We start from the raw sequence: 23,190 nt of genomic DNA, 5'->3' as shown, positions 1-23,190 counted from the left end.
TGTTGATGAAAACTTCCCGCTTGATGAAAAGCAGTGATCAGAAGGACCGAGCGAACTGAATAAATTAGCCCAGGTGCCTGACATTAATTCCACTATGAATGTGAACTTGGCCGTAAAGGATTTTTTTTCTTTTCATTGTATCATTTATCAGGGTTATTAGGCATGAAATATGGGGTTGATTAACTTGGGGATTGAGTAATGATCGGAAATTAAAAGTGGAAAGTTCCTCCACAAGTGTGACAAATTTCAAGTAGCTTTCTGGTTTATACTTTTGGAGTATCTTGCAGTATTGATTTTTATTCTTTTAAGAGTATAAGACTCATGGTTCAAAGATAAGTTGAATTGTGGTTCGGTTAAACATAAGTGAACCATGCAGTCCTCCATCTATCAGCTTCCTAAATCCACTTATCCCACCGTCATGTTCAAAATGGAGTCTATCCCAGCAGTCATTGCTTTGGACAAGGAACATTATCACATCACAGCACCATGTTTGTGTCGTAAGAAAACTGGAACATGAGGAGAAGATGCAATGACCAGGTCACAAGGTCTTTTGTTGCCTGCCAGCCCCCTGACAAGAACATGATCCTTGCTCCATTAGAGACCGCTGGAAGACCTTCAGTCAAGTCCAGTAGCCCTTGTCCAAAGTGTTCGGTTGAAGTAATGGGCTTTGCAAAGGCCCACTAGCAAGCTGATTGTCCGAGAGAGCTGCAAGGATGTGACATTTACAGGAAAGCGTTTATTTTACTTGCATTTTTTCAACCTTCTGGACAGAGGTGGGTAGTAACAAGTTACATTTACCCCGTTACATTTACTTTTTTTTTTAAAATGCCATATTTACCTGAGTACGTTTGTGAACTAGAAACTTCACTCTTACTTCCACTCGACTTGTTACTTTTTTAAATAATTTATTCAATTTTAGATGTGCTTTATTTTTGGCGGACAGATACTGAGAACACATGACTACAAAAACAAAAACACTGCTTTTCACAAAGTTTGCTGCTTCCATTTTTTATGGCAATTTGCATATACTCCAGAATGTTATTAAGGGAGATCAGATGAATTGCAAAGTCGATCTTACCCTAACCCTAACCCTAACCCCATGAAAATAAACGTAATCCCTCCAAAAATATTTTCCACTGCATTTCAGCCTTGCCACAAAAGGACCTGCTGAGTAGTTACTTGACTATTATTATTGATTTGGAGTAACGCTATCCTACCCACCTATGCTTCTGGAGTAAATGTAATAGATATATGTAATATTGTCATATGTAATATTGTATGAAAAGTAATCTGGTCACCTGATCAAAATATCAACAACATTTATTTCTTATAAAGCCCAAAAGCACATACAGTACGTCTCAATGGGCTTTGACAGGCCCTACAGTTGACACCCCCCACACTTGACCCTATACTCCATACAGAAAAAAAACTATATCAGAGATATCAGAGATGGGTGGGCTAACGTCACTAGTGGGGCAGAACAGACCCGAGTTTCATCAAGCTGTGGTTTGATCACTTGAGCACCTTGAACAAAAGAGAGATTTTCCATAGGAAAATGCCACATCAATCATTTTTGTCTATTCCATTTTTAATATTGTCTCAGCAACAGTAGCAAAAGGCGTAAGGATGATAAGAATTCCATTTCAGTGTTGCATTTCAAATCACATTTCCACAGTCTTAAAATGCATGACTTTTGCTATAGAATTGATGAACTTGGATTCTGCTGGACAACACTTTAGTTGGAAAGCACTGCTAGCAGAATAGGTTTTAAGAGTGCGCATTTAAAAAGGTACTGATCTGGGCATTTATATTTACATAATTGCAGTACTTTACTTCCATTTCTGGGAAAAGACATAAAGGTCCCTGTGTGTTCAACAGATGGAATCCTCACTGATTGTCCCTGGAGTCGTTTAGCTCAGCATTTGCAAATGTAATGCTGAAGGATGAGCACTGAAACAGCATCCAGGGAGACGTTAACATTTTTAGAAGGTGAAGCGCGGTCAGTCTGGCATCAGCCGAGTTCGCAAAAAAAAGCGAGGGATCAAACCCACGTCTCATGACCATAAGCCAACCGGAGCAGAAAATGAAGCCCACAGAGGAAAATCTCAGACTGACGCAAAGGGCAGACGGCCCAAAAATACAAACCCGGCCCAAGTAGAAAATAGTCCCCTCCAACACAGACACAACACAGGCTATATTTGGAACCTGCGGAGACGGATTGCAAGGTCGTCTGAAATACAAACAGGTAGAAGTGGGGGGATTTGCCCTCTTTTAGCCTCAGCCATGCACATGCAGCCCCCTTGCACTCGTACACTTACAACCCAGTGGACCGCTTTCAGAAATAATGACACCAGTCACTTGTCCACGAAGGCCTTGTGGGTCCTGTGCTCAAGTTCAACTGAACAGTTTGGAAGCAATATCGATTACTGCAGACAATCTTAAAATAAAGCCTCATATGTGCGCGACAGTTCCATTTATCAGAAGCCCTTTTCCAGGGGGACTTACAATCAGTAGTGACAGGGACAGCCCCCCTGGAGACACTCTGGGTTAAGTGTCCTGCTCAGGGACACAATGGTGGTAAGTGGGGTTTGAACCTGTGGATTTGTGCTGTTCGGGTTAAATGGCAAGTGTGAAGTAACGCAGCACAGCACACGGAAATGTGTCCTCTGCATTTGACCCATCACCCTTGGTGAGCAGTGGGCAGCCAGGGCAGGCGCCCAGGGAGACGTGTTCCTATTGCGGGTCCATTTCGGGCCAACCACTGCCCCCACTACCCACAACTACCCCCACTACAATAAAATAGAATTAATTTACTGTCTCAATACAGTGAAATGGTTTGGCACGAATTTTTAGCCAAAAAACAGAAGTTATGACACTTTATGAACAACCAGTAGTCCAATGGCTGCAGTCCATCCGACTCCACATTTCGCCGCTGCCAAGACCCCGATAACAGCGCGCGTAGAAAACAAGTCCCGTTCTCTCGGCTAATAACGACACTATTCATGGATTCCCACCCACGCAGCTGTTGCATCCTAATGGCCGCCAAGCCTCATCCCCGCGAGATTAACTCTGTTCACCGCGACTGGTTGCTACGAAACAAACGAACACGCGTCCCTCACCTTGACAGGACGTGACAGTGACATTATTTCCACGTTACGTATTCAAGAGCACCTGACCAAACACGTAACTTGTTCCAGTCTGCAGCCGAGGGAAGGGACTCGGGACGCCTGTGACAACAGTTGTGAATAAATTACAGCAATTTCCTCCGAGTTTGGCGTCTTGTTTGCGGCTGCGCGCGCTCCTCTTTCTCGGCCAGAGCGATACGGGGCGGCTTGGAAAGGCAGGTGATGAAATATTGATGAGCCGAAGAGATTATGTGTCAGCGCAATTGTTCTCATAAGCGAGAGCACCGAATGAGACGCATCCCACGGGCAATTTCCCGTTTGTGGCCTTAAAGATGCATAATTTGTCAATACCGATAGGAAATCGTTACGGAATATGAGCAGAGCGTATCTGAAATCCATACCCGCCGCCCTGTGCAGCATTTATTTAAGTATACAGTCAAATTTCAATGCACTGCGGCATACTGTAGCTCTCACGGATTACGGGCGAGCGGGCGGGAAGAGGGTCGCTTCAGTCATCAGCCTGCCCTTAAAAATGCCCCGGGGACTTTAAATGGATTCGTTACTTGTGCTTAAAGATTTAAGGGCCGCAGGTCCTGGCTTCACACCGTTGCTTGGCGGCAAAACACGGAACTTCACTTAATGTCGGCCTGTCGAGAGCGGAACCTCGGCGGAAAGTACGGCCACGTCGGATAAGACCAGCTTTGACCAGCAAGCTTCAGTAAGAATGTTGGCTTCAATCTCGTAGCCATTGCTGTGTTGGATATTGAGAAGTTTCGGCTTTACAGACAACTCCGCAGGCAACTTTTCCAAACCACTCGCTGTATTTCTTCAGGCATCAAATCTGCAAACCCCTCTAGGGCCAGCACTCGAACCCGGGCAAGCAGCTCCTATTATTAAATCTACTGAATCGTGAACATCTTGAGACTGTGAGTAAAATATGATTCTTGTTTCTCAATGCAACCCCCACAATTAGTGGACGAAACGTTAAATATGGCTGCTCTCTTGTAACTATTAATGTGTCTCATAGTGGGAATTTAGCCTTTGATAAAATCATTCACGTATTTATTCTGGGACATGGGGTGAACTCTTCTCGACTGTTCTCATGGGAGCGCAGTCCAGGACTCGAACCCACGACCAGCGAGCAGAACATCGTGCGGCGACTACAATATTGTTCCGACGACACAAAATCACCTTTAGCTGCGTGAATTGTTAAAAAAAAAGAGAGAGGAGACGTATGACAATGACACACCTCCCTATCTCTCTCCCACTCTCTCTCTCCCTCACTCTCGCTTTCTCTCCCTCCCTCCCTCTCTCTCTGTCACTCTCTCTTTTTCTCTCACTCCCCCCCTCTCTCTCCCTCCCTCCTTCTCTACCTCTTTCTCTCTCCCTCTCTGTCCCTCTCTCGCTCCCTCACTCTCTCTCCCTCTCCCTCCCTCTCTCTCTCTCCCTCTCTCTCTCGCTCCCTCACTCTCGCTCCCTCCCTCCCTCCCTCTCTCTCTCCCCCTCCCTCTATGTCCCTCTCTCTCCCTCTCTCTCTCTCTCGCTCCCTCACTCTCTCTCCCTCTCTCTCTCTCTCCCTCTCCTTCTCTCCGCTCCACACCGCCGTCGCCACCGGGAGTAAAAGGAGGGTAAATGTCCGCCCGCCGCGTCCCCGCGTTGTGATTCCGTCCGCCGGCGTCCTGAAGGCGAAGCCGCGATGGATCTGTCCTTCATGGCCGCGCAGGTAAGCCGCAGGTCTCTCTCTCTCTCTCTCTCTCTCTCTCTCTCTTTTCTCTTTTTCTACAGGTAGAACTTTTCGAGGTGACCTCGTTTCGTTCTCTTTCTGCCCACCTCGTTATAAGAATGAAGAAATTGAACCCACCGGCGCATCAGAAATGAAACATCAGGTCCGAAAATGCAGAGAATACACTAGAAACCAAAAACGATGCAATGTGTACATAGAGAAAAATTCATAAATCTGGAAACAGACACTTTCCGTATCGCCTCCTACAAGTGGGACCTGCTCCTCCCAGGACTTGATCCACGGCTGCTGTCTTGGTGACAGTTTCACAGATGACATGATGCACGGCGTGGTCTGTCTCGGCACGGCTGTAATTATGAATGCACCGATGTGTCTCTAATAAAACACTTTTTTTCTCTCCTTCTGGCATTTTCAAGGTGCATCGCAGTGGTGTTTTATAATGATGAATAAGATCTTTGTGGATGCTTCGCCATTTTTTTACCCTGGTGGTGTTCCGGCACCTTGTCTCTTTCCGTGACGGTTGGTGCGAACAGGTCTTCCGGGACGAATCAGTGTTGAATTCGGCCTGTCAGGGTTCTGTCAGACGGGCCATCAGAACCTCAGAACCTCAGCTGCTGAAGTTCCTGAGGCCCCGTGTGGCTCCAGCCATTATAGGGTGGTAGTAGGTAACCCGCTCGGCTCTGAACCAGAAGACCCGGGTTCGAACCCCTTTGGTTATATTTGGACACTTCTGTCCGGTCACAGATGCAGTCACCAATTTTCTGTACGGAAAATGATTGTTGTGCGCGGAAAGTATATATTTGTCAAATTCCAGAAGCGCAGCCAAGAAGAGGAGTGGACAAAAGATGAGGCTGAGAAGATGTCTCTGGATGAAGCTGAGCTGGAAGGTTGTGGGAACGTTGTCAAAAGATTCCGGTGGAGATTGCTTTGTGTGGTAGTGGTGGTGCTAGTAGCGTAGTGGGTAAGACACTCGCCTATGAACCAGAATTCCCAGGTTCGAACCCCACTTACTACCATCGTGTCCCTGAGCAAGACACTTAACCCCGAGTGTCTCGGGGGGGAATTGTCCCTGTAACTACTGACTGTAAGTCGCTCTGGACAAGGGCGTCTGGTAAATGCTGTAAATGTAAATCTGTAGATTAGTGTCCTACACCTCAGCACTTGGAATTACAGAAAATGAATAATTAAAAACGGGGCCGTCGCACGGTCAAATGTCACAGACAAATCTGACACTTACACACGCACATGCGTACACATTTCACAAACAATACAAAAATGTGTAAATACATTATAATTTTTCTTCGTCTAGCACCTAACAATCTCTGAGCATGCTCTTCACTGACAAGTCTGAGCCTTATCAGGGCTCTTAGTTTGTAAACTCAATATTCTATAGAAATCGAACGAGAATTGCTGGTGTCTTCCTCTTGTAAGTCTGGAGTCTTCCTCTTTGGATAAATAAAGTAAAGTAAAGTAAAGTAAATGTCTTTCTTGTTTTTTTTTATTTTTACTTTTATTCGTCCTGCTTGTGCGTTCGGCGGGTAAAAGTTCTGGGTGTTGCGTGCGCCCTTTCGACCTCCGTGGAGCTGCTGCTTGCGAGTTGCTATTACTTATACAGTAGACGGCCACTCTCGCGCTTCCGTGTCTAATTAGCGGAACCGAGAGACAACGGTGTCCCATTAGCGAGGAAAGCCTTCCCGAGTCGGATTTTGCACGCGAACCTGTCTGATGTGAAAGGGCATTCCGGGGTCCCGTGAAGCAAAACACAGGAGCTTTTTTGTACTTACGGAACTGCACTTTCCCATTGTTCCCTGCCCTGGGAATAAAAAATCCAAATTGATTACGTCTACTTTGGATCTGCTTGTGGCAGAACGTTGAGAAAAGTGCCTTGTCCTGTCCCCATTGGGGGACAGTGTATATGTATGTGTCAGTGCGAGGTTGTAAATCGAATAGAAATAGAGCTTTGAACAAGTATCGAGCTCAAGACCTGCAAATACAAAAAAAAAAAAAAAAAAAGTGCAGGTTGTCTCAGGTGGCCCCAGAGCTCTTGCTGGTTTCCGGTCCTTGGATGTGGAGCAGAAAAACCCTGTCCAGATATCATGTGGACGGGGGTGTATTCGTATCCCCCAGATTCGAAGATGAAATCACTTTCACTCTAATTATATTCGTCCCGAAGGCAGTGAAGGTTCAAAATCCCATAGCAGAAGACCACAAAGTCCCTTACTACCATTGATTCCATGAGCAAGAAACTTAGCACTGAGTGTCTCCAGGGGGATTGTCCCTGTCACTACTGAAGTTGCTCTGTATAAGGGCGTCTGATAAATGCCGTAAAATGTCCATAGATCTCCACGAACTACCTGTTGCCACCAGGAGTTTAATTCAGAACGCTGTTGTCCACCTTCTATGTCTTCAGGGGGACTGTCCCTGTCACTACTGAAGTTGTTCTGGATAAGGGCGTCTGATAAATGCCGTAAAATGTCCATAGATTTCCGCAAACTACCTGTTGCCGCCAGGAGTTTAATTCAGAATGCCGTTGTTCACCTTCTATGTCTTCAGGGGGACTGTCCCAGTAACTACTGAAGTTGTTCTGGATAAGGGCGTCTGATAAATGCCATAAAGTGTCCATAGATCTCCACAAACTACCTGTTGCCGCCAGGAATTTAATTCAGAACGCAGATGGCCACCTTCTAGGTCTTCACCTGTCTACCTGAGATCTAAACCCTCCTCCAGACCCAGGAAGGACCTCCTCCTCCGTGGACATTGTCCTGCTGCTCCCATGGCTCTCACCTGCAATCACTTCACTACTTCTGGAGTTCAAAAATCACAAAACCGACATTTACATTTACAGCATTTACCAGACGCCCTTATCCAGAGCGACTTACAACCAGTAGTTACAGGGACAGTCCCCCCCTGGAGACACTAAGGGTTAAGTGTCCTGCTCAGGGACACGATGGTAGTAAGTAGGGTTTGAACCTGGGTCTTCTGGTTTATAGGCGATTGTGTTCCCCGCTAGGCTACAGACACCTCGCAGTGGTGGCCTAGCGTTTAAAGGAAGCGGCCCCGTAATCAGAAGGTTGCCGGTTCGAATCCCGACCCGCCAAGGTACCACTGAGGTGCCACTGAGCAAAGCACCGTCCCCACACACTGCTCCCCGGGCGCCGGTCATGGCTGCCCACTGCTCACTCAGGATGATGGGATAAATGCAGAGGACAAATTTCACTGTGTGCACCGTGTGCTGTGCTGCTGTGTATCACATGTGACAATCACTTCACTTCACTTCAATTTTCAACTGACTGTTGACACTTGTTGGACAGTCGGCGAGCGAAGGCGGGGGTTGGGCTGGAGGCCTCGCCCCCCCCATTAGTCTCCGTCGGCGTACGTCGTCTCCGCCACTTTCCCCGGTGTGTCATCTTCCTTTGACAGGCGGCACGGCGACCGCTTGAATATTAATGTCCCGGTGGTGCGAGGCGCGCGCGTCTAAGAATAGTCCCGCCGTCCCTCGCCTCCTCTCCTCCGGCCGTGCGGCGCGGGCAGGCTCTGGAGACACGGGGGCGACGGCTTCCATCTGCTCCGTCGGGCGGAGCCTCGTCTGCTGCCGCTAGCTGGGTCTGGGGGCCGAATGTCGAGTCCCTCGCTCCCCCAGTCCAGCTTTACTTCTCCTGACGGATGATGAGCGATGGAAGACGGCGGCGGCGGTGGAGGTTTCCGGCGGTGCTCCCCGAGCGGCCCCGGTTCATCTCTTCTGAAAGATGGTCGCGCTTCTGCTCCATCTTGAATTGCCCGTCTCGGTCGGTGTGGTTTTTTTGAGGGGTGGGCGGAGCTTTACACTTTTGAATGGTGGCATTATTCTGGTGAATATTGGTATAGGGTGGTAGCAGCCTAGCGGGTAACCCACTCGCCTGTGAACCAGAAGACCCAGGTTCAAACCCCACTTACTATCATTGTGTCCCCGAGCAAGACACTTAACCCTGAGTGTCTCCAGGGGGGGACTGTCCCTGTAACTACTGATAGTAAGTCGCTCTGGATGAGGGCGTCTGGTAAACGCTGTAAATGTAAATGAATAACAAACAGACGTTATTACTCATGAATATTTGAAATTCTGTCTCACATAGAATTTGCGAGCAACGGCATCCTTTTGCCATGTCCCATTCTCACCGCGGTCGGGTTCCTTTTAGGAATGCAGTTACAGGGACGGAGAGGCGGTCAAAAACTATGAAAGTAGTCTAGTGGGTGAGACACTCACCTATGAACTAGAAGGCCACAAAGTCACAGGACCAAACCCCACTTACTACCATTGTGTCCCTGAGCAAAACACTTCTATATAATACACTACAGGCGTGTGAAACACGTTTCCAGAGTGGGTGTGACCATGGGTCCCTGGTTGATGGCCATGCATACGTGAGAGGAGGTGGCAGAGAGGGGAGGGGGGCGTCTCTGCGCTCGTGCCCGACCAGGTTGGACCCATCTGTTGAGATCTAATTTCCCTGCTTCCTCCCTGTGTGTGTGACATGACTGTCAATGTCCCAGCAGACTGTGTCTATGACCTACAGCTTTATTGTCCCAAAGGATGTCACGGGGCTACTCATTGTCATTAAACCCCTTAACACACACGGCATTCAGCATATTTATTACTTTATTACATAGTTAATAAAATGTTATTCCAGAATAATAAAGAGGAGCGTTCTTTAAGCTTTGAACCGTTCAATTAGAGCATCTGAAGTTGAGAGTTGACCCATGAAGACGTCATGACATTTGCACACGTCTTGCATTCATTTTAGTAAACACATAATTTCTTTGGAATTTTAGCCTTTTGTTTCAGCCCAACATGCGAAATTTTCACAATAATTCCCAATAATTTTTGTAGGCATTACTGTTGTCTGTGCCAGAGACCCGTAACAATGCAAATGAAATTCAGAAGCACCATTTAGTTCGTTAAGTCTTCAACTGAATGGAAGCTGCAGACCATCTGGTTGTTCATTTGAAGGACCACTGCACAGTAATATCGCTATTTACTTTCAAGATCATCTTTATTCATTTTATTCTCTTCGTCGGCTCGGATAATTGTTTGTTTCAGGACGATGTAGGCTTGAGCTGCATGTCCTACATGGTTATGACAAGCGATTGTTGGTGTGTGTGGGTGTGTGGGTGGGTGGGTGGGGGGTTGACAGCTTCATCACTCAGCAGGCATTTGCTGTATGAAGGTAGGGGTGCATGGCTCACGCTTCCTCAGTACGTCAGTTCGACTTGATAAGGAGTGAAAGCAAGCGTGCTTTTTTTTTTTTTTTTGGTTCCTTTATTTGTGTTTACTGAGTGCTGCTTTAACGCTTCCTCTTCAGAAGATAAATTCACGGCCCATCCCTAGCGCTTGATGCTCGGTTGTCTTTTTTACTCTGATGTTAGTGGCTTTAATTTATAGCAATAAACCTTATTTGGTTTTGACCAATCATATCAGTGAATAAGATCAGCAAAAAAAAAAAAACGATTTTGAACTTGCATTTGAACTTGCATTGAAAAATGCATTTGTTTGGACCTGGTTTCTACCTGAAAATAGGTTTGATGGTGCAGTGGATGTTATTTGTTGTGTGACGCCATTAAAAGTTCTTGAAGGGACCTTTTTGCCTGACATTACAGCAGCACAGACCTGAGATCCCACCTCCTCTACGGGGGAAAAAACAGCATATTTCAAAATGTGAGCGTGCTAAAGACTGGGCGTGGGTCCATAAATGCTAATTCTCTGGCCCTGATGGAGGCCGCTGTTTACCTTCGGGAGGATGGACGAGATGGTGCATTATGGGGGAAAACACCGGGCTCATCGCACAATGAATGAGTCACTCGCCGTGGCCAGAGGTCTTTCTATGCAAATGCGCGACGCTACTCCACTCTAATACATGTCAGATGTCCAAAAAATTTTCTCTCCCCTCCTTTGGCTGGATTGAAGTTCCCTTCCAAGTCCTGGCCTGTTCATTTGGCCAGTGGAGTCAGACAAGCTGTGGAACGCCTTTTGTTAAAACCTTGAGTGCGATAATTACTGCAATAACCATCTTAGCGCCACACTTGCCTGATGTGTGGGAGAGATTTTTTTCCCGTATCGCAGATGTCTGCAGATGATACTGCTCCAGACGAACTCTCTTGCATGCTGTGCAAGGTTATTTTAGGCGTTACCAGTAACCACGTTGCTGTGGTTCTCTGGCTGCTCCCTGAACGTCAGTATAATGACATTTGAAACGTGGTGCCGATTTTCCAGTGTACTGAGTGTTCGCATTTCCAGTTGTCCATCCAGGACAGAAGGCAGAGGCCTTATTCCTGTGGCAAGGACGGGGTAAAAACATTTTCATTGGTTATGTCCATAAATGCTAATTCCTGTAAAGTAATGTGTACCAATGTCTAGTCCGATGTTTGGCCTAATGGCTACACATTGCTGAGATAAATATAGTGCAGGCTGATGCTTTAATGCTTTATTTTGTGCCTGAAAAGCAGAAAAGCAGAGCAATGCGGTTTAAAAAATTCATGTGCGATTTGCAAGCGTGCATGCGAAACACATCAAAGCAAGTAAACAAGACCAGTCAAGCTCGGGAATAAAAAAAAAATGAGCAAGGATGGTGATGCATAAGCATGCAGTGCAAAAGAAGGACAGCTGCTGCTGCACATTTGTGACAATGTCACGGCCAAGGCCCCCAAGGTCAGCATTTCAACGCCCGGAAACGTCACAGAGCCAGCGCACAGACACGGGGACGGGGTGTTTTTACCCTGGTGCCGGGCATTAATCATGAAAAAGAAGACAAAGACGAGCGTCTGTCTATCACGTATTATAAAAAGTAATAACCGCGCTTCCGTCAGACATTAAATCTCAATTTCCTGTGCGAAACTGATGATGCGCCATCCATAATCTTCACAAGCTCCGGGTAGTTTGATGTGTTTCCTGATGTACTATGTTCATAATCTATTTATCATCACTTTGTTAATTTTACGATTTAATATGCAAATCACTCTGAGCTCGTTAGTATGCTTTTTTTTCTCTTGTCTAGCCGTCCTCTTAAGACCAATGCAATTTTCAGTGTGAAAACACTTCTTCAAGTGAATTCCCATGCTTCATTAAAAGGAATAGGGCAGGAAGAAGCTCAATAAATTAATTTTCTCAATATCGTATTTCTTTTCTTTTTTTGCTTAATTAATACTTAATGAATTCATGGATAAAAGAAACCTCTAAAATTCATCTCGGGGATCTGCCAAGAGCTAGATCAGAGATGGAACCGTTCCATTATAGTAATTACGCTATTAACGAGACAGCCTAGGGGACACACAACTTTTTTCTCTAACAACTCTTACCTTCTCCCCTAAAGGAGAAGTTTTATCATGGCACAAGTGAGGGAGCGTGGTTGCCAATACTATGAAGTATCCAGAGGAGCTTTTAGGTTGAATGTTGCCAGATTGAGCAAGATCTCTTTCAAATGGACATTTAAACAAAACAAAAATGGCTTTTGCATTTGATTGCAAAGAGGAATCCATGCTTAACTTTCATTCTAGACATTGTGTTCTACTTGAACACAATGTCATCGGGGAAAAGAATTCTCATTTCCAACAATTACATGACACATTATTTCCATGGCAATCTCAGTCAATTCCACTATATTCACTTTACTGGCATGGCACAGGAACGTTTACAGCGTTTAGCAGACGCAGATATTTTGGTGGTCTTCAGGTTCATAGATTGGCCGTGTTACCCACCAAGCAGTTGGGAGTGGGAAAAGGGAAAGGGTTGATAGCTTGAAACATTATGGTTAGTTTTGGTGTTTTCTGGCTGGTAACTGATCTGTTAGCTGTCTCTAGCAACATTTGGCAATTCTAGGTAATCAAAGATAATCAAACTAGTTGGTTTCTTTAGATGTAATAGTGTACATCTATTACATACACAAATTATTTCTAACAAATGAAGAAAAAAATGAAGGCCCTATGTGTGATTTTATTTGTTAGGTGTAGGCTTCTGAAAAACTACTGTCGGTTTTTGGCGCTCCCAGACCTGTGAAATGAGAAAAATAACCCAATGCCTTATCCTGTAAATCTCTTATTTATGTGAAGTGCAATTTATAAATGGACACTCCAGGACAATGCACCTTTATCGACTCGAAGGCCACCGCTCTCTGTCACCCGCTGCATCCCTCGGCTTTATCTGTACTGGTGAGATGTACTTTTGTTTTCATGTCCATTCCCTGAGTAATGAGCTTCGCCAGAAATATGATCAGTGTCTGAGATTTGCCATTCATTAAACTGTCGGAATACACAAGTGTTTTGTCCTGGTCTGTCGTTAAATTCTATTTTAATTTAAAGCTGGGAACACAGCTTTTTTCTCAAGTCTATGGTCCGAAGGCATGGCCTTCCTCCCCGTATTACATTAAATTCATGCCATTTATTATATTTCTGGTCAGAGCCATTGCTTCACACCTGCTTGTACTTCCACCGATTCTCTAGATGGCTGATGAAAGAAGAGACAGAATAATAGTGAGGTGAAAGTGAAGTGAGAACCTCTCGGTTGGGACATCCTGCAGCATCGTTTTTGGTTCACTTCTGCCCTTAGAAGTGAACCAAAGAAGGTGTCCAATCACAGCAATCCTGTGGTTCTGGTTTTTGAAGAAATTCGGTTATACGGTATATAAAAGGAAAACCGAGCACTCTCTACTTCCGGAATTGCTGAGTAAGATAAGATAAGAGATAAGAAAGTCCTGTATTAGTCCCCCAAGTGGGAAATCAGAAAATACATAGAATAAAAATCTATACCAACAGTACAGTATAAGTATAGAAATGATGTAACTATAATGACATGACATGATATCAAGGGATACTGGCGATCTTAGACAATTTCTCCTCCATAATCATAATCAAGAAAATATTTTGGAAGAATGGCATCCATTCTGGTAGAGGAACCCAGACTGGAGAAATGCTCTGTTCAGTTTAATTTGTCACTCATCTCTGTCTTTGTTATTCTGATAGAGGAGCTGAAGACCCCTGGGATTTTACGAGATTTCTATGAAATGCATGATTTTTTTAGCTAAGAACATTGTCCTTCTCAAAAAAAAAATTAAGACCTTCTAGGAAAGAGGAAGCAGTCTAAACCATGAAAAACCATTGGAGAGAGGAGTCTGTCAAAGGAGGAGCCTTGCAAAACCTTATCATTTTGAATAATTTTGACAAGCGGTTCTATAAAATATGAGTGGTAAATTCAGCCTCTGAAGAAGCTTATGGGGTCACAGTGACGATAATGAACTTCATACTTCTATCTAGATTGATCTAATGTCAGCAGATATGTCCACGTATACAACTCAGATACACTTAAGCCAGAGCCGCATGAGTAGATGATCCCATCAAGAGCCTGGGACTGATGGTATCAAAAATATGAATCTTGTACGTTCATTATACATCCGTAGCAGCAACAGGTGAAAGGTTAGGGTCACTGTGTACTCATGCACACTACAAGTCAAAACAAGGCGAAAACGTAATCAGGGAGCATTTCACGCTCTCGGCTTATCTCCACCACCTCAAGTTGGACAACGGGGACGGTTTCCAACAGTTTTGAAGGTTCATGCTGAAAACTTTCTTCATTCATCATTCACTCATGTTAATGAGCAATTGATAGTGAACAGGCGATTAATCAAAAAACTTCACCTTCTCCTGATACAACAAATACTAAATGTGTTTCTTGCATTTGGGTTCTTAAAAATAGCTGCAATTTAGTCTCCATAACCGACACAGAGTAGGTGCATCCAAACGTTTGACCGGCAGTGGACACACCTTTGCTGGGAGTGCAGTTTTTCTAGAATGCATTGAGGAAATTTCATATTTATTTTTGTATAAAAGCCCAGTTTTACTGTTGGGATTTTGATTTTCATGTTCATCCCTACTTTTGAAACCAACATCCCCAGAACACCATGAAGGAGTTAAGAGGCTCAACTGTCTAGGACAATTTCTTATGATCACCTTGAGGAAATCTGGTGCATACGTTCGACGGACTGACATACGTTCTGTCTACAGAACTGTCTACAGAATAGAGAATACAGAATAGAAACTCCATGGACGTCTCTTTCTCTCTGGCTGCAGAAAGTCAGGCAGTGGCTAGGCAGTGGTAATCAGAAGTTTGCCGGTTCGAATCCCGATCCGCCAAGGCACCACTGAGCAGATCACCGTCGCCGCACACTGCTCCCTGGGCGCCTGTCATGACTGCCCCCTGCTCACTCACTGATGGGTTAAATGCAGAGCACAAATTTCACTGTGTGCACTGTGTGCTGTGCTGCTGTGTATCACAAGTGACAATCACTTCACTTCATAAACCCATCTGCTGTGTCCAGTCACAATCCATAAAACAAAACAAAAAAAAACAGAATGGAACAGTCTCCTGTAGCATGCAATATTTGTCTGACATTTGAGGAAATTCTCACCCTCTCTTAAAATATGGCCAACTCTATCCTAACTAGGAAACAGGAACTGCAATAAAATAAAAGTTGAGAGTATATTGAGCATAAAACATGCAACCGACATGGTCACACCCTATTTTTAACGTTTGATGCCTGTCTGTTCTGTGACGCTTGTGGAAAATATACCAGAAGGAGGGCTTAAATCCGGGTTAGACCGCGCCCTGTCCTCAGAGTCTTACCGGCACGGCCTGCTGGAGAACAATGCAAATCGATTAACCAGGTTCAGTCAGCCGTCGGAGGAGCCTCGTTGTCTGCTGCCAGTTTGTCTGAAGCAGAACGTACCAAAGAATTCCAGCAATTTATCATAAAACGAACATTGTTACTCATTTGAACTATGATGAAATGCAATTATTGGCCTTGCCAATTTGGTTACAGTTACAATGTACAATTTATGAATACATAAAATGAGTAAATTGATGTTGCATATACATTTGATTTAATGCAAAATTAACAGTTCTGATGCACACAAAAAAAGACAAGTAGCATCATCCCTACTATTAGTAAGATATTTAAAGTCATCAATCAGTCCAATTAGGTGCAAACCTCTTGTTATATTTTAATGCTTTTAATAATTTTTAGCATTATAGATATCTGTAGTTTGAATATTAATAAACCTTTCTTTCATTAAAATGATGAAAATGTTTAGTGTTGGGTAGCAATAATGCTCAGTTATTTAATGGTGTTGCATTCTGACACACAAAACACATGGTCGATATATGAACCTCAATATGATGCATATTCATATTTTCACATTGTTTGTCTGAGTGTATGTGGTTGCACCTTTTTATTTTACATGCAAGTTCCTTTTCTCCTGTGCTGCCAACCCTCCATCTGGATGCAGCGTGTTTGAAAATTGCATCTAATCCCCTCCCTCCTCATTATACCTATTCTCTGGGGGACTTATAGAGCTGGTAGGTGCTGCTCTGAGCTGATTGCTGCTGCCCTTGAAGCATTGACATCAAATGCAAAAAAAAAAAAAAAGAGAGAGAGTCTGCATGGACACAGCGAGGGCCTGAAGAAGCGGAATTGAACTACCTCTCGCTGAGTTGTATAAAGTCAGGCTTTGCCGGTTGAAGGACAGTCGCTCACGGCTGTACCCGCTTCCTCTTTTGATCAATGGGAAGCACCTGACAGGCTTCTTGCAGCGAAATAAGAAAGATGGCTGTGAAGGGCGCATTTGTTCAAGGAGGTGAAATCATCTTTCTACTGAGATTGTGCTTTTTTCCCCATCTGTAGGCCTTTGTGTTGAATTTAAACAATGGAATGTAAGGGCGCACCTCCAGGGTTGTGCTCTCCCCGTATTGACGCGGGTTTCCTCCGTGTACTCTGGTTTCCTCAAGGATTCAAATTCAAGGCGTTTATTGTCATGTGTACGGAAGAAATGACATTTCTCTGTACAATTAAATTATTTCTTGACTGTCCACATACAAATGCCGAGTTAGGTAAATAGAAATAACATAAAAATGTAGGTGAGGGCTGAAGTGTTGTGCATATAAATATTAACTGCAATACAGCGACAAGGAAATTACATAGTGATGTGCAGATGTGCAAGGAGCGGAAAATTGCACCATGACGTAGCTTAGTGTGCAAATGAGCTTAATGAGTCTTAGGGCAAAATTGATGATGGAGGCAGCTCTCCTCTGAATTCTGTGGTGGTAGATGGTCCTGATGATCTTCTCCGCAGTTGTATTCACTCTCTGCAGGCGGTGATGCGGCTCTCCACAGTGCAGCTGTAGAAGGTGCTGAGGAGCTTGGCTGGCATGCCAAACTTTCTCATCCTGCCCAGGAAGTAGAACTACTCTTGGGCCTTCTTGACCAGCTGTGTGGTGTTCAGTGACCAGCTGAGGTCCTGACTGATGTGGAGCCCGGGGTATTTAAAGCTGCTCATCCCTGCTCCCCAATAAACAGCGGCTGCTGAGGCCTCCTCTTCTTCCTAATGTCCACTCTTTCGTCTCTTTTGTCTTGTCCGTGTTGAGGGTAAGGTTGTTGTCCAGGCCGGCCTCCTCTTTCCTGTAAGCCGCTTCGTCCCCTCCAGTGATGCGACAGATCTCTGCAGTGTCATTTGCGAGCTTTAGGATGATGTTGTCTTTGTGGGTGAACAGGGAGTAGAGGACACAACCCTGTCTGAGGACGCAACCCTGTGGAACGTCAGTGTTTGGGGTGATGCTGGCTGAGGTCCTGTTACTAATCCTGAAAGTCTGAGGCCTGCCACTCAGAAAGTCCAGGGGTCACCATGTGCTGTGATGCAGTGTTTCACAATCACTTCACTTTCACTTTTCACTTCAGAACTTTGTGGGGGGTGACCGTGTTGAAGGCGGAGTATCCTGATTTTTTCCATGTGGGAGAGGGAACAGTGAAGGGCAACAGTGAAGTTGTCTGACGTGGACCTGTTGGGCCGGTAGACACACTGCAGGCGATCCAGAGTGTCTGGGAAGATGCTCTTGATGTAGGCCTGCACCACTCTCTCACGACACTTTGCTACTGGTCTGAAGTCGCTCCTCCCGCCGTCCCTCTGCATTGGTGTGAGCGAATGGTGTGTGCGCCCTGCGTCGAAAGGCGCACCAACAAAGTATTCAGCAACAAAGTATTTAGTAGATTAGCAAAGTAAAGTTTTGTAAGATGGGACGCCGCGGAGCCATGACATTTCTACATGCCACATTGTAAGTGATACAGTTATTAGTCCATGTTCATTTTATACCTTGTCAGAGTGGATTTAGAAATACCTCGGTTTCTATGGTCCCAGGCTTTTTTAGAATATGTAGATCCTTTTCATTTAAATTAAAGCACAGAGATTCTATTCCTCGCTATGCAGGAAAATTCAGATAAAAAAGACTTACGGTCGCAGATCCACATCCGAACAAAGGTATCACGTCGGGTTCACCATTGGAAAAAACTGTGGAGAACAGAGTAAAAAACTCTCTCTCTCTACACACAAAAGCACTGTATTCAAACTACTCCAACTTGATGTTACCTGGCAGAAAGAGGCATGGCACAATAGAGGTTAAAAGATGAAGTTTCTAATTTATTAACACCAGTAGATTATTATTGCAGTTACATGTGAATATTGTATGTAAAAAGGTACCAATGTTACAGAGAAAACCAAAATGAAAGACAGGAGAAAAGGACAGCACAGCCTAGACCAAGTTTCAGAGACATCACCTGATCCAGGAGAAAAATGAGAGGAGAGAAGAGACGCGGAAGCCAGAAGGCTTCCGATGGAAATAAGAGAAAGAAATAAAAAGTCCACCCCCCACATAATCTTTATACGCCTAGCCTACAGGAAGCTGTCACAGACCAATCAGAACCTGTTGTTTCTGACGTCACGCCCCCGGTGCCTCCCGTCTGGGGAAGACAAAGAGAGTAGGCGGTCCCGACGGCCGGCACCTCACACGTTTGGCTCGGGGGAGGGCCGGCAACTGTTGCAATGCCGTTCGACAAAGGTATGCAAAAACGGAGGTGTTGAATCTCCATGCACAACAAAGGCACAGAAATGTCATGGCTCCGCGACATCCCATCTTACAGTTTCTTCATATTGTTATTATGTGTTGTTTTGTGTAGAATTCAATTTTAGAATAAGGCTGGAAAAAGTGTTGTGCTGTGAATACTTTCCGGATGCACTGTAGATTTCCACCAGATTTCAACACATGGAAAATGTGACTTTTGCCTCAGGTCCCTGTTATACAAATGACCTAAAATATAGGAGGGGCTGTGTTCTCTCAGGTTCAGTGGCTGGGTGAAACATGCACCGATTGTTGGCCAGTTACCAGAGACTTCTGCAGATGGCTGCCTGACTACATTACAGCCTGTCCACTCCCATCATGCTCCTGTCTGGAGCAGCACACACGCAGAGTAGGGTGCAAATTTGTTGTGGTTGCTGTGGGCCAGCGGAGGACTTCCCTGCTGGCTGCTTATATTCTGGGGTCAACACAGCGAAACGTGAGAGAAAGTTAATGTATATTACATGTGTATTTCCTGTCTTTCTGGCCAGCTTCCTTTTAGTCCTCTGTAAAAAGAAAGCGCTGTATTAAAACTCATCTGATGTTTCCTGGACAAACGGAGGGATGACGCAGCGGAAGCTATCAGAATGAAGAGTTTTTATTTATGAACACAGGTAGCTTACTGTTGCAGTTACATGGAAATATAACTGTTTCAGGCCATTTGTTGACCTTTTGGCACCCTTCTTGTGAGCGGAAGGCCACAGCTTGGAGATGAAGTGGGGGGGTCTTCGTGGACCTGGAATTTCCCATTTTACACCTCTTGGCACAGGGGCACAGCTCTCTTAAAGAGCACTCATCTTCGACAGATTTCACTGTTCATTGTGTGCATAGTGAAGTAACACAGATAAATGATATATAAATATAATTTTTAAAAAGTGTTAATCTTATCGTAGTATTATGACTGAAGTTCCATGGGAGAGATGAAAAGACAAAATTAGAATTTTTTGCTGAATGTTTGCGCCTTGTGTCACGCAGATCCCCGTCATGACAGGCGCGTTCATGGACTCGTCGCCCAACGATGACTACAGCACTGACCACTCCCTCTTCAACTCGTCAGCCAGCGTCCACGCCGCGTCCATGGCGACGCAGAACCAGCCGGAGGAACAGCAGCCCATGTCCCGGGATGCCATTTGGCTCTGGATCGCCATCACCGCCACCATTGGCAACATCGTGGTGGTGGGGGTGGTCTACGCATTCACCTTCTGAGCAGGGTCAGAGGTCACGACACAGTGAGCTTTTGAGCATGTGCCCAGGAGCAGGGCACTAATTCTACTGAATCCAGACTAGGGTGTTTGTAGAATTTTAATTGTTTCTATATTTACACATTTGGTTTCTGGCCATTTTGAAAGAAAATTCAGAAGGACATGAAGCATGTAAATGTAAGAAAACTAGATGGAGAATACTGCCTAAGGTCAGGATTATTTTACACATTTTTTTTTTCTGAGTATTATTAAATGTGCAATGTGCTTTGTCATACTTTTACCCAACGCGGTGTGTCAGATGCCCACTGAATTTTTTTTTTGTCTATGTGTGAGATCAGTATCTCAGATTAATGAAAACACTCACAATGCCTTGAAAATAATCAGATGGCAAGTTTGGACATTGTGTGCCTGAAGCAAAAAGTTATTTCACTCTCATGTTGTGTCTGCTGAATAGACAGTCTTCATTTATTTCCCCCTTAAATGACTCGACCTGAAAATGAATTCCCATCAGCACATGCAGCCCTCGCTGCTGTGAAGGTGATCTCCATCACTGTAGCTTGTGTCTATCTTAGCCCAGTTCAGACTCTCATCTCCAAAAATGAATGCTGTCTTTAATAAATAGGAAGCTATTGCACTCGAAGGCTACAGTTATTTGTTCATTTACCGATTCCAATGATGGGAAGAAAAAAAAAGGCATCTGTTTTGCTGCCTGTGCACGATCCATACTGGGCTGCCCAATCCGCTCTGAATCTGTTCTCATTCGGCCTCAATGGCTGATCCATTCCACTATTAGGTACATGGGCACAGCAGTTCAAGCAAAGGAACTGGACAATCTGGCATCTGCCATAAAAAAAAAAAAAACATAAAAAAACAGCAAACATGTTCACATTCATCACTTCATCACTAAATTTTTTGGGGGTCTGCATTGACGAAAAAAAAGGGGAAACGTGTTTGGTGTCGATGTGTGGATGTGACCGGATTTTCATCATGCAAAATATCTGATCAAGTTGCTGACGAGCTGCAGCCATTGAGAGTGCAGGACAGGAGATGACGGAAATGGGCAGGACCTTCAGTTCTCAAACAGCTTTCCATTTTTATCAGACCAACGGGACGGTTTGCAAAATAATGTTCTGAAATGGTTAATATATTGGTACAGAGGGCTACAATACAAGCCTCTTAAAAGGTTTTGAGAATCCCATCCAAAGATATTGTAGTTAATTACAGTGTAATAAAAACTCCTCTCCGGGTCCACTCGCCACCTTATGAAGGGAGCTTAGAACCCAAAGTTGCCGCTTAAACTCCACCGTACCCCACGAGACCTTCTGGAAAACACATTACTTTTTGCATTAAGGTAATGACTACCAAAACGAGAGGGTGCGGGTCATTTTGCCAGGTCTCCAATGAGCTGGAGGCTGCCGTTGCCATGGTTACATGTCCTCCCTGTCTCTCTCAAGGTAGCTAAGTGCTTGTGTCCTTTTTGCACATAACCCCATGCCAACTGGCTGAACGCCTGGACCCTGGCCATGCCATGATTTAATAGAGTGAGCACTGTGCCACGGTATAAAAGCAGAGCAAAAAAGAATTATTCTCTCGTGCCATTAAAGGGCATTCTCCTGCGAAAAAGGGTCATTCTCACCGAATCCAATCACATTCCGCGCCCAATAACACTTCCCTTGTCGTACTTCACAGTCCGACTGGAACCTTTTCGCATTGGGCGGCATCCTAAGCAGGTCATTTGGCACCACTCAGAGTGAGAGCGTAACTTGAGGGCCGGGTCAGTTCTGTTTCCTGTTCTTCTTTTTTAATTCATGAAGCTGTCCTGACCAGATGAGATGAGCTGCTATTGACCTGCTATTTAATCGACACCTCCCTAATTCGTACGACAGAATGGAAATGGTGGAAATGATTAAAAGAGTCGCTGAGACCAGGTCATCACCAGCCATCCTAGTATTTTTACACTTCCAGCACTGTCTAAGTCTGATGTTCTCACACAATAAATATGACACTGCCTGCACAACGCTTTTCAGTTAATGGATCTTGAAAACCTTAATAAGTGGTACACTGTGTCTCCACTTCATGGTGTAGCTTGACCAAATAAAAATAAAAAAATTCTGAAAATCAAAAACACAGTTAAATGTGTTCATTCTTAAAAAAAATTAGAATTATTATAGAACGAGAGAGATGTATAGATTTCTACGTGCTGTGTAGGCTTATAACCTGAGCTGACTTCCTGTATATTGATGTGAATATGTTTCAACTGTTTAAAAATATGAAATGGACACGTTTGTGTTCAGCAGCATTGTGTATCACTTACACTCGAAGATGTAATTTTTTCTTTTTTGTAACAAAGTTGTATTATATTATATTATATTGTATGATTAAACATAATATTAAACATGTTGTCATGAAACATCTTTAGATTCTGTGTCGTAATTTCTCACATGAGCAACACATAATGTTTTGGTCACTGATTAAGTATTTAATGATTATTACATACTTTTTTCACCTTGTTTAACGTGATATCATAATAATTCTAATTATTGTACGTCCACAGAAGTGAAATTCCACATTGCATCAACCACTCTGTGAATGTATAAGTCTTCTCCAAATCAATATATGGATTGTGTGCAACGCTTTTTGAAAAGCATCTCTTTTTGAAAACACCATTCATCAAAGAGATGAAATTTGTCAAGTGCGATGGGGAAAAAAACAGACCAAGGCAGAGTCTGAGCAGGTGCTACTGTTTCTATTACATAGAATGATCACATCATCGCAGACACACACACACACACACACACACACACATAGGGTTAATGACATCATCACAGATGCATGGATTTACCTTGTCCCTCTGCCGCCGGAAGACCCCTCAACACGTCCTTCTAATCCCACATGTCCTACTCTGGACATGCCACTTCTCACCCCGATTCACCTGTCTGGACAAACAGGACCACGACCGGGTGTCTGAAAAGGCGAACAGCATTTGGTGGGATATCAAATGCAAAATCACACAGAGTTCAGGCATTCAAACAAGTTCTATGTTTTTTCTGTGAATCCTGAATATCTGCTATCTTGACGTAGGTTTCATTTAAGGTCTCGAGAGGAAGCTGAGAAAGAAAGGAGCCTCTAGCGATGATCTATGTCTCTTTCCCTGCCATTTTTTCT

At 44.4% G+C, this 23,190-nt stretch overlaps 1 protein-coding gene across 1 annotated transcript; it reads left to right on the top strand.

Annotated features, from left to right (window-relative positions):
• Nucleotides 1-4,593: 4,593 nt before the first annotated feature.
• Nucleotides 4,594-22,435, top strand: LOC114763441 (uncharacterized protein C14orf132). The gene is made up of 2 exons (XM_028953145.1): nucleotides 4,594-4,848; nucleotides 19,799-22,435. The coding sequence occupies exons 1-2, from the start codon at nucleotides 4,822-4,824 to the stop codon at nucleotides 20,027-20,029; spliced, it is 258 nt and encodes an 85-aa protein (XP_028808978.1). The 5' UTR covers nucleotides 4,594-4,821; the 3' UTR covers nucleotides 20,030-22,435.
• Nucleotides 22,436-23,190: the final 755 nt, after the last annotated feature.

The sequence above is a fragment of the Denticeps clupeoides genome, chromosome 14, assembly GCF_900700375.1.
Source record: "Denticeps clupeoides chromosome 14, fDenClu1.1, whole genome shotgun sequence".
In the NCBI taxonomy this organism is placed as follows: domain Eukaryota; kingdom Metazoa; phylum Chordata; class Actinopteri; order Clupeiformes; family Denticipitidae; genus Denticeps; species Denticeps clupeoides.
Note: the sequence above shows the minus strand (reverse complement) of the source record. Positions and strands in the feature narration are given on the sequence as shown.

Bases quoted from the DNA above. Each gene is read 5' to 3' on its own strand.
- LOC114763441 (XM_028953145.1), top strand. From the start codon at position 4,822: ATGGATCTGTCCTTCATGGCCGCGCAG. The intron at 4,849-19,798 runs GTAAGCCGCAGG...TGTGTCACGCAG, and splicing joins TGTCCTTCATGGCCGCGCAG to ATCCCCGTCATGACAGGCGC.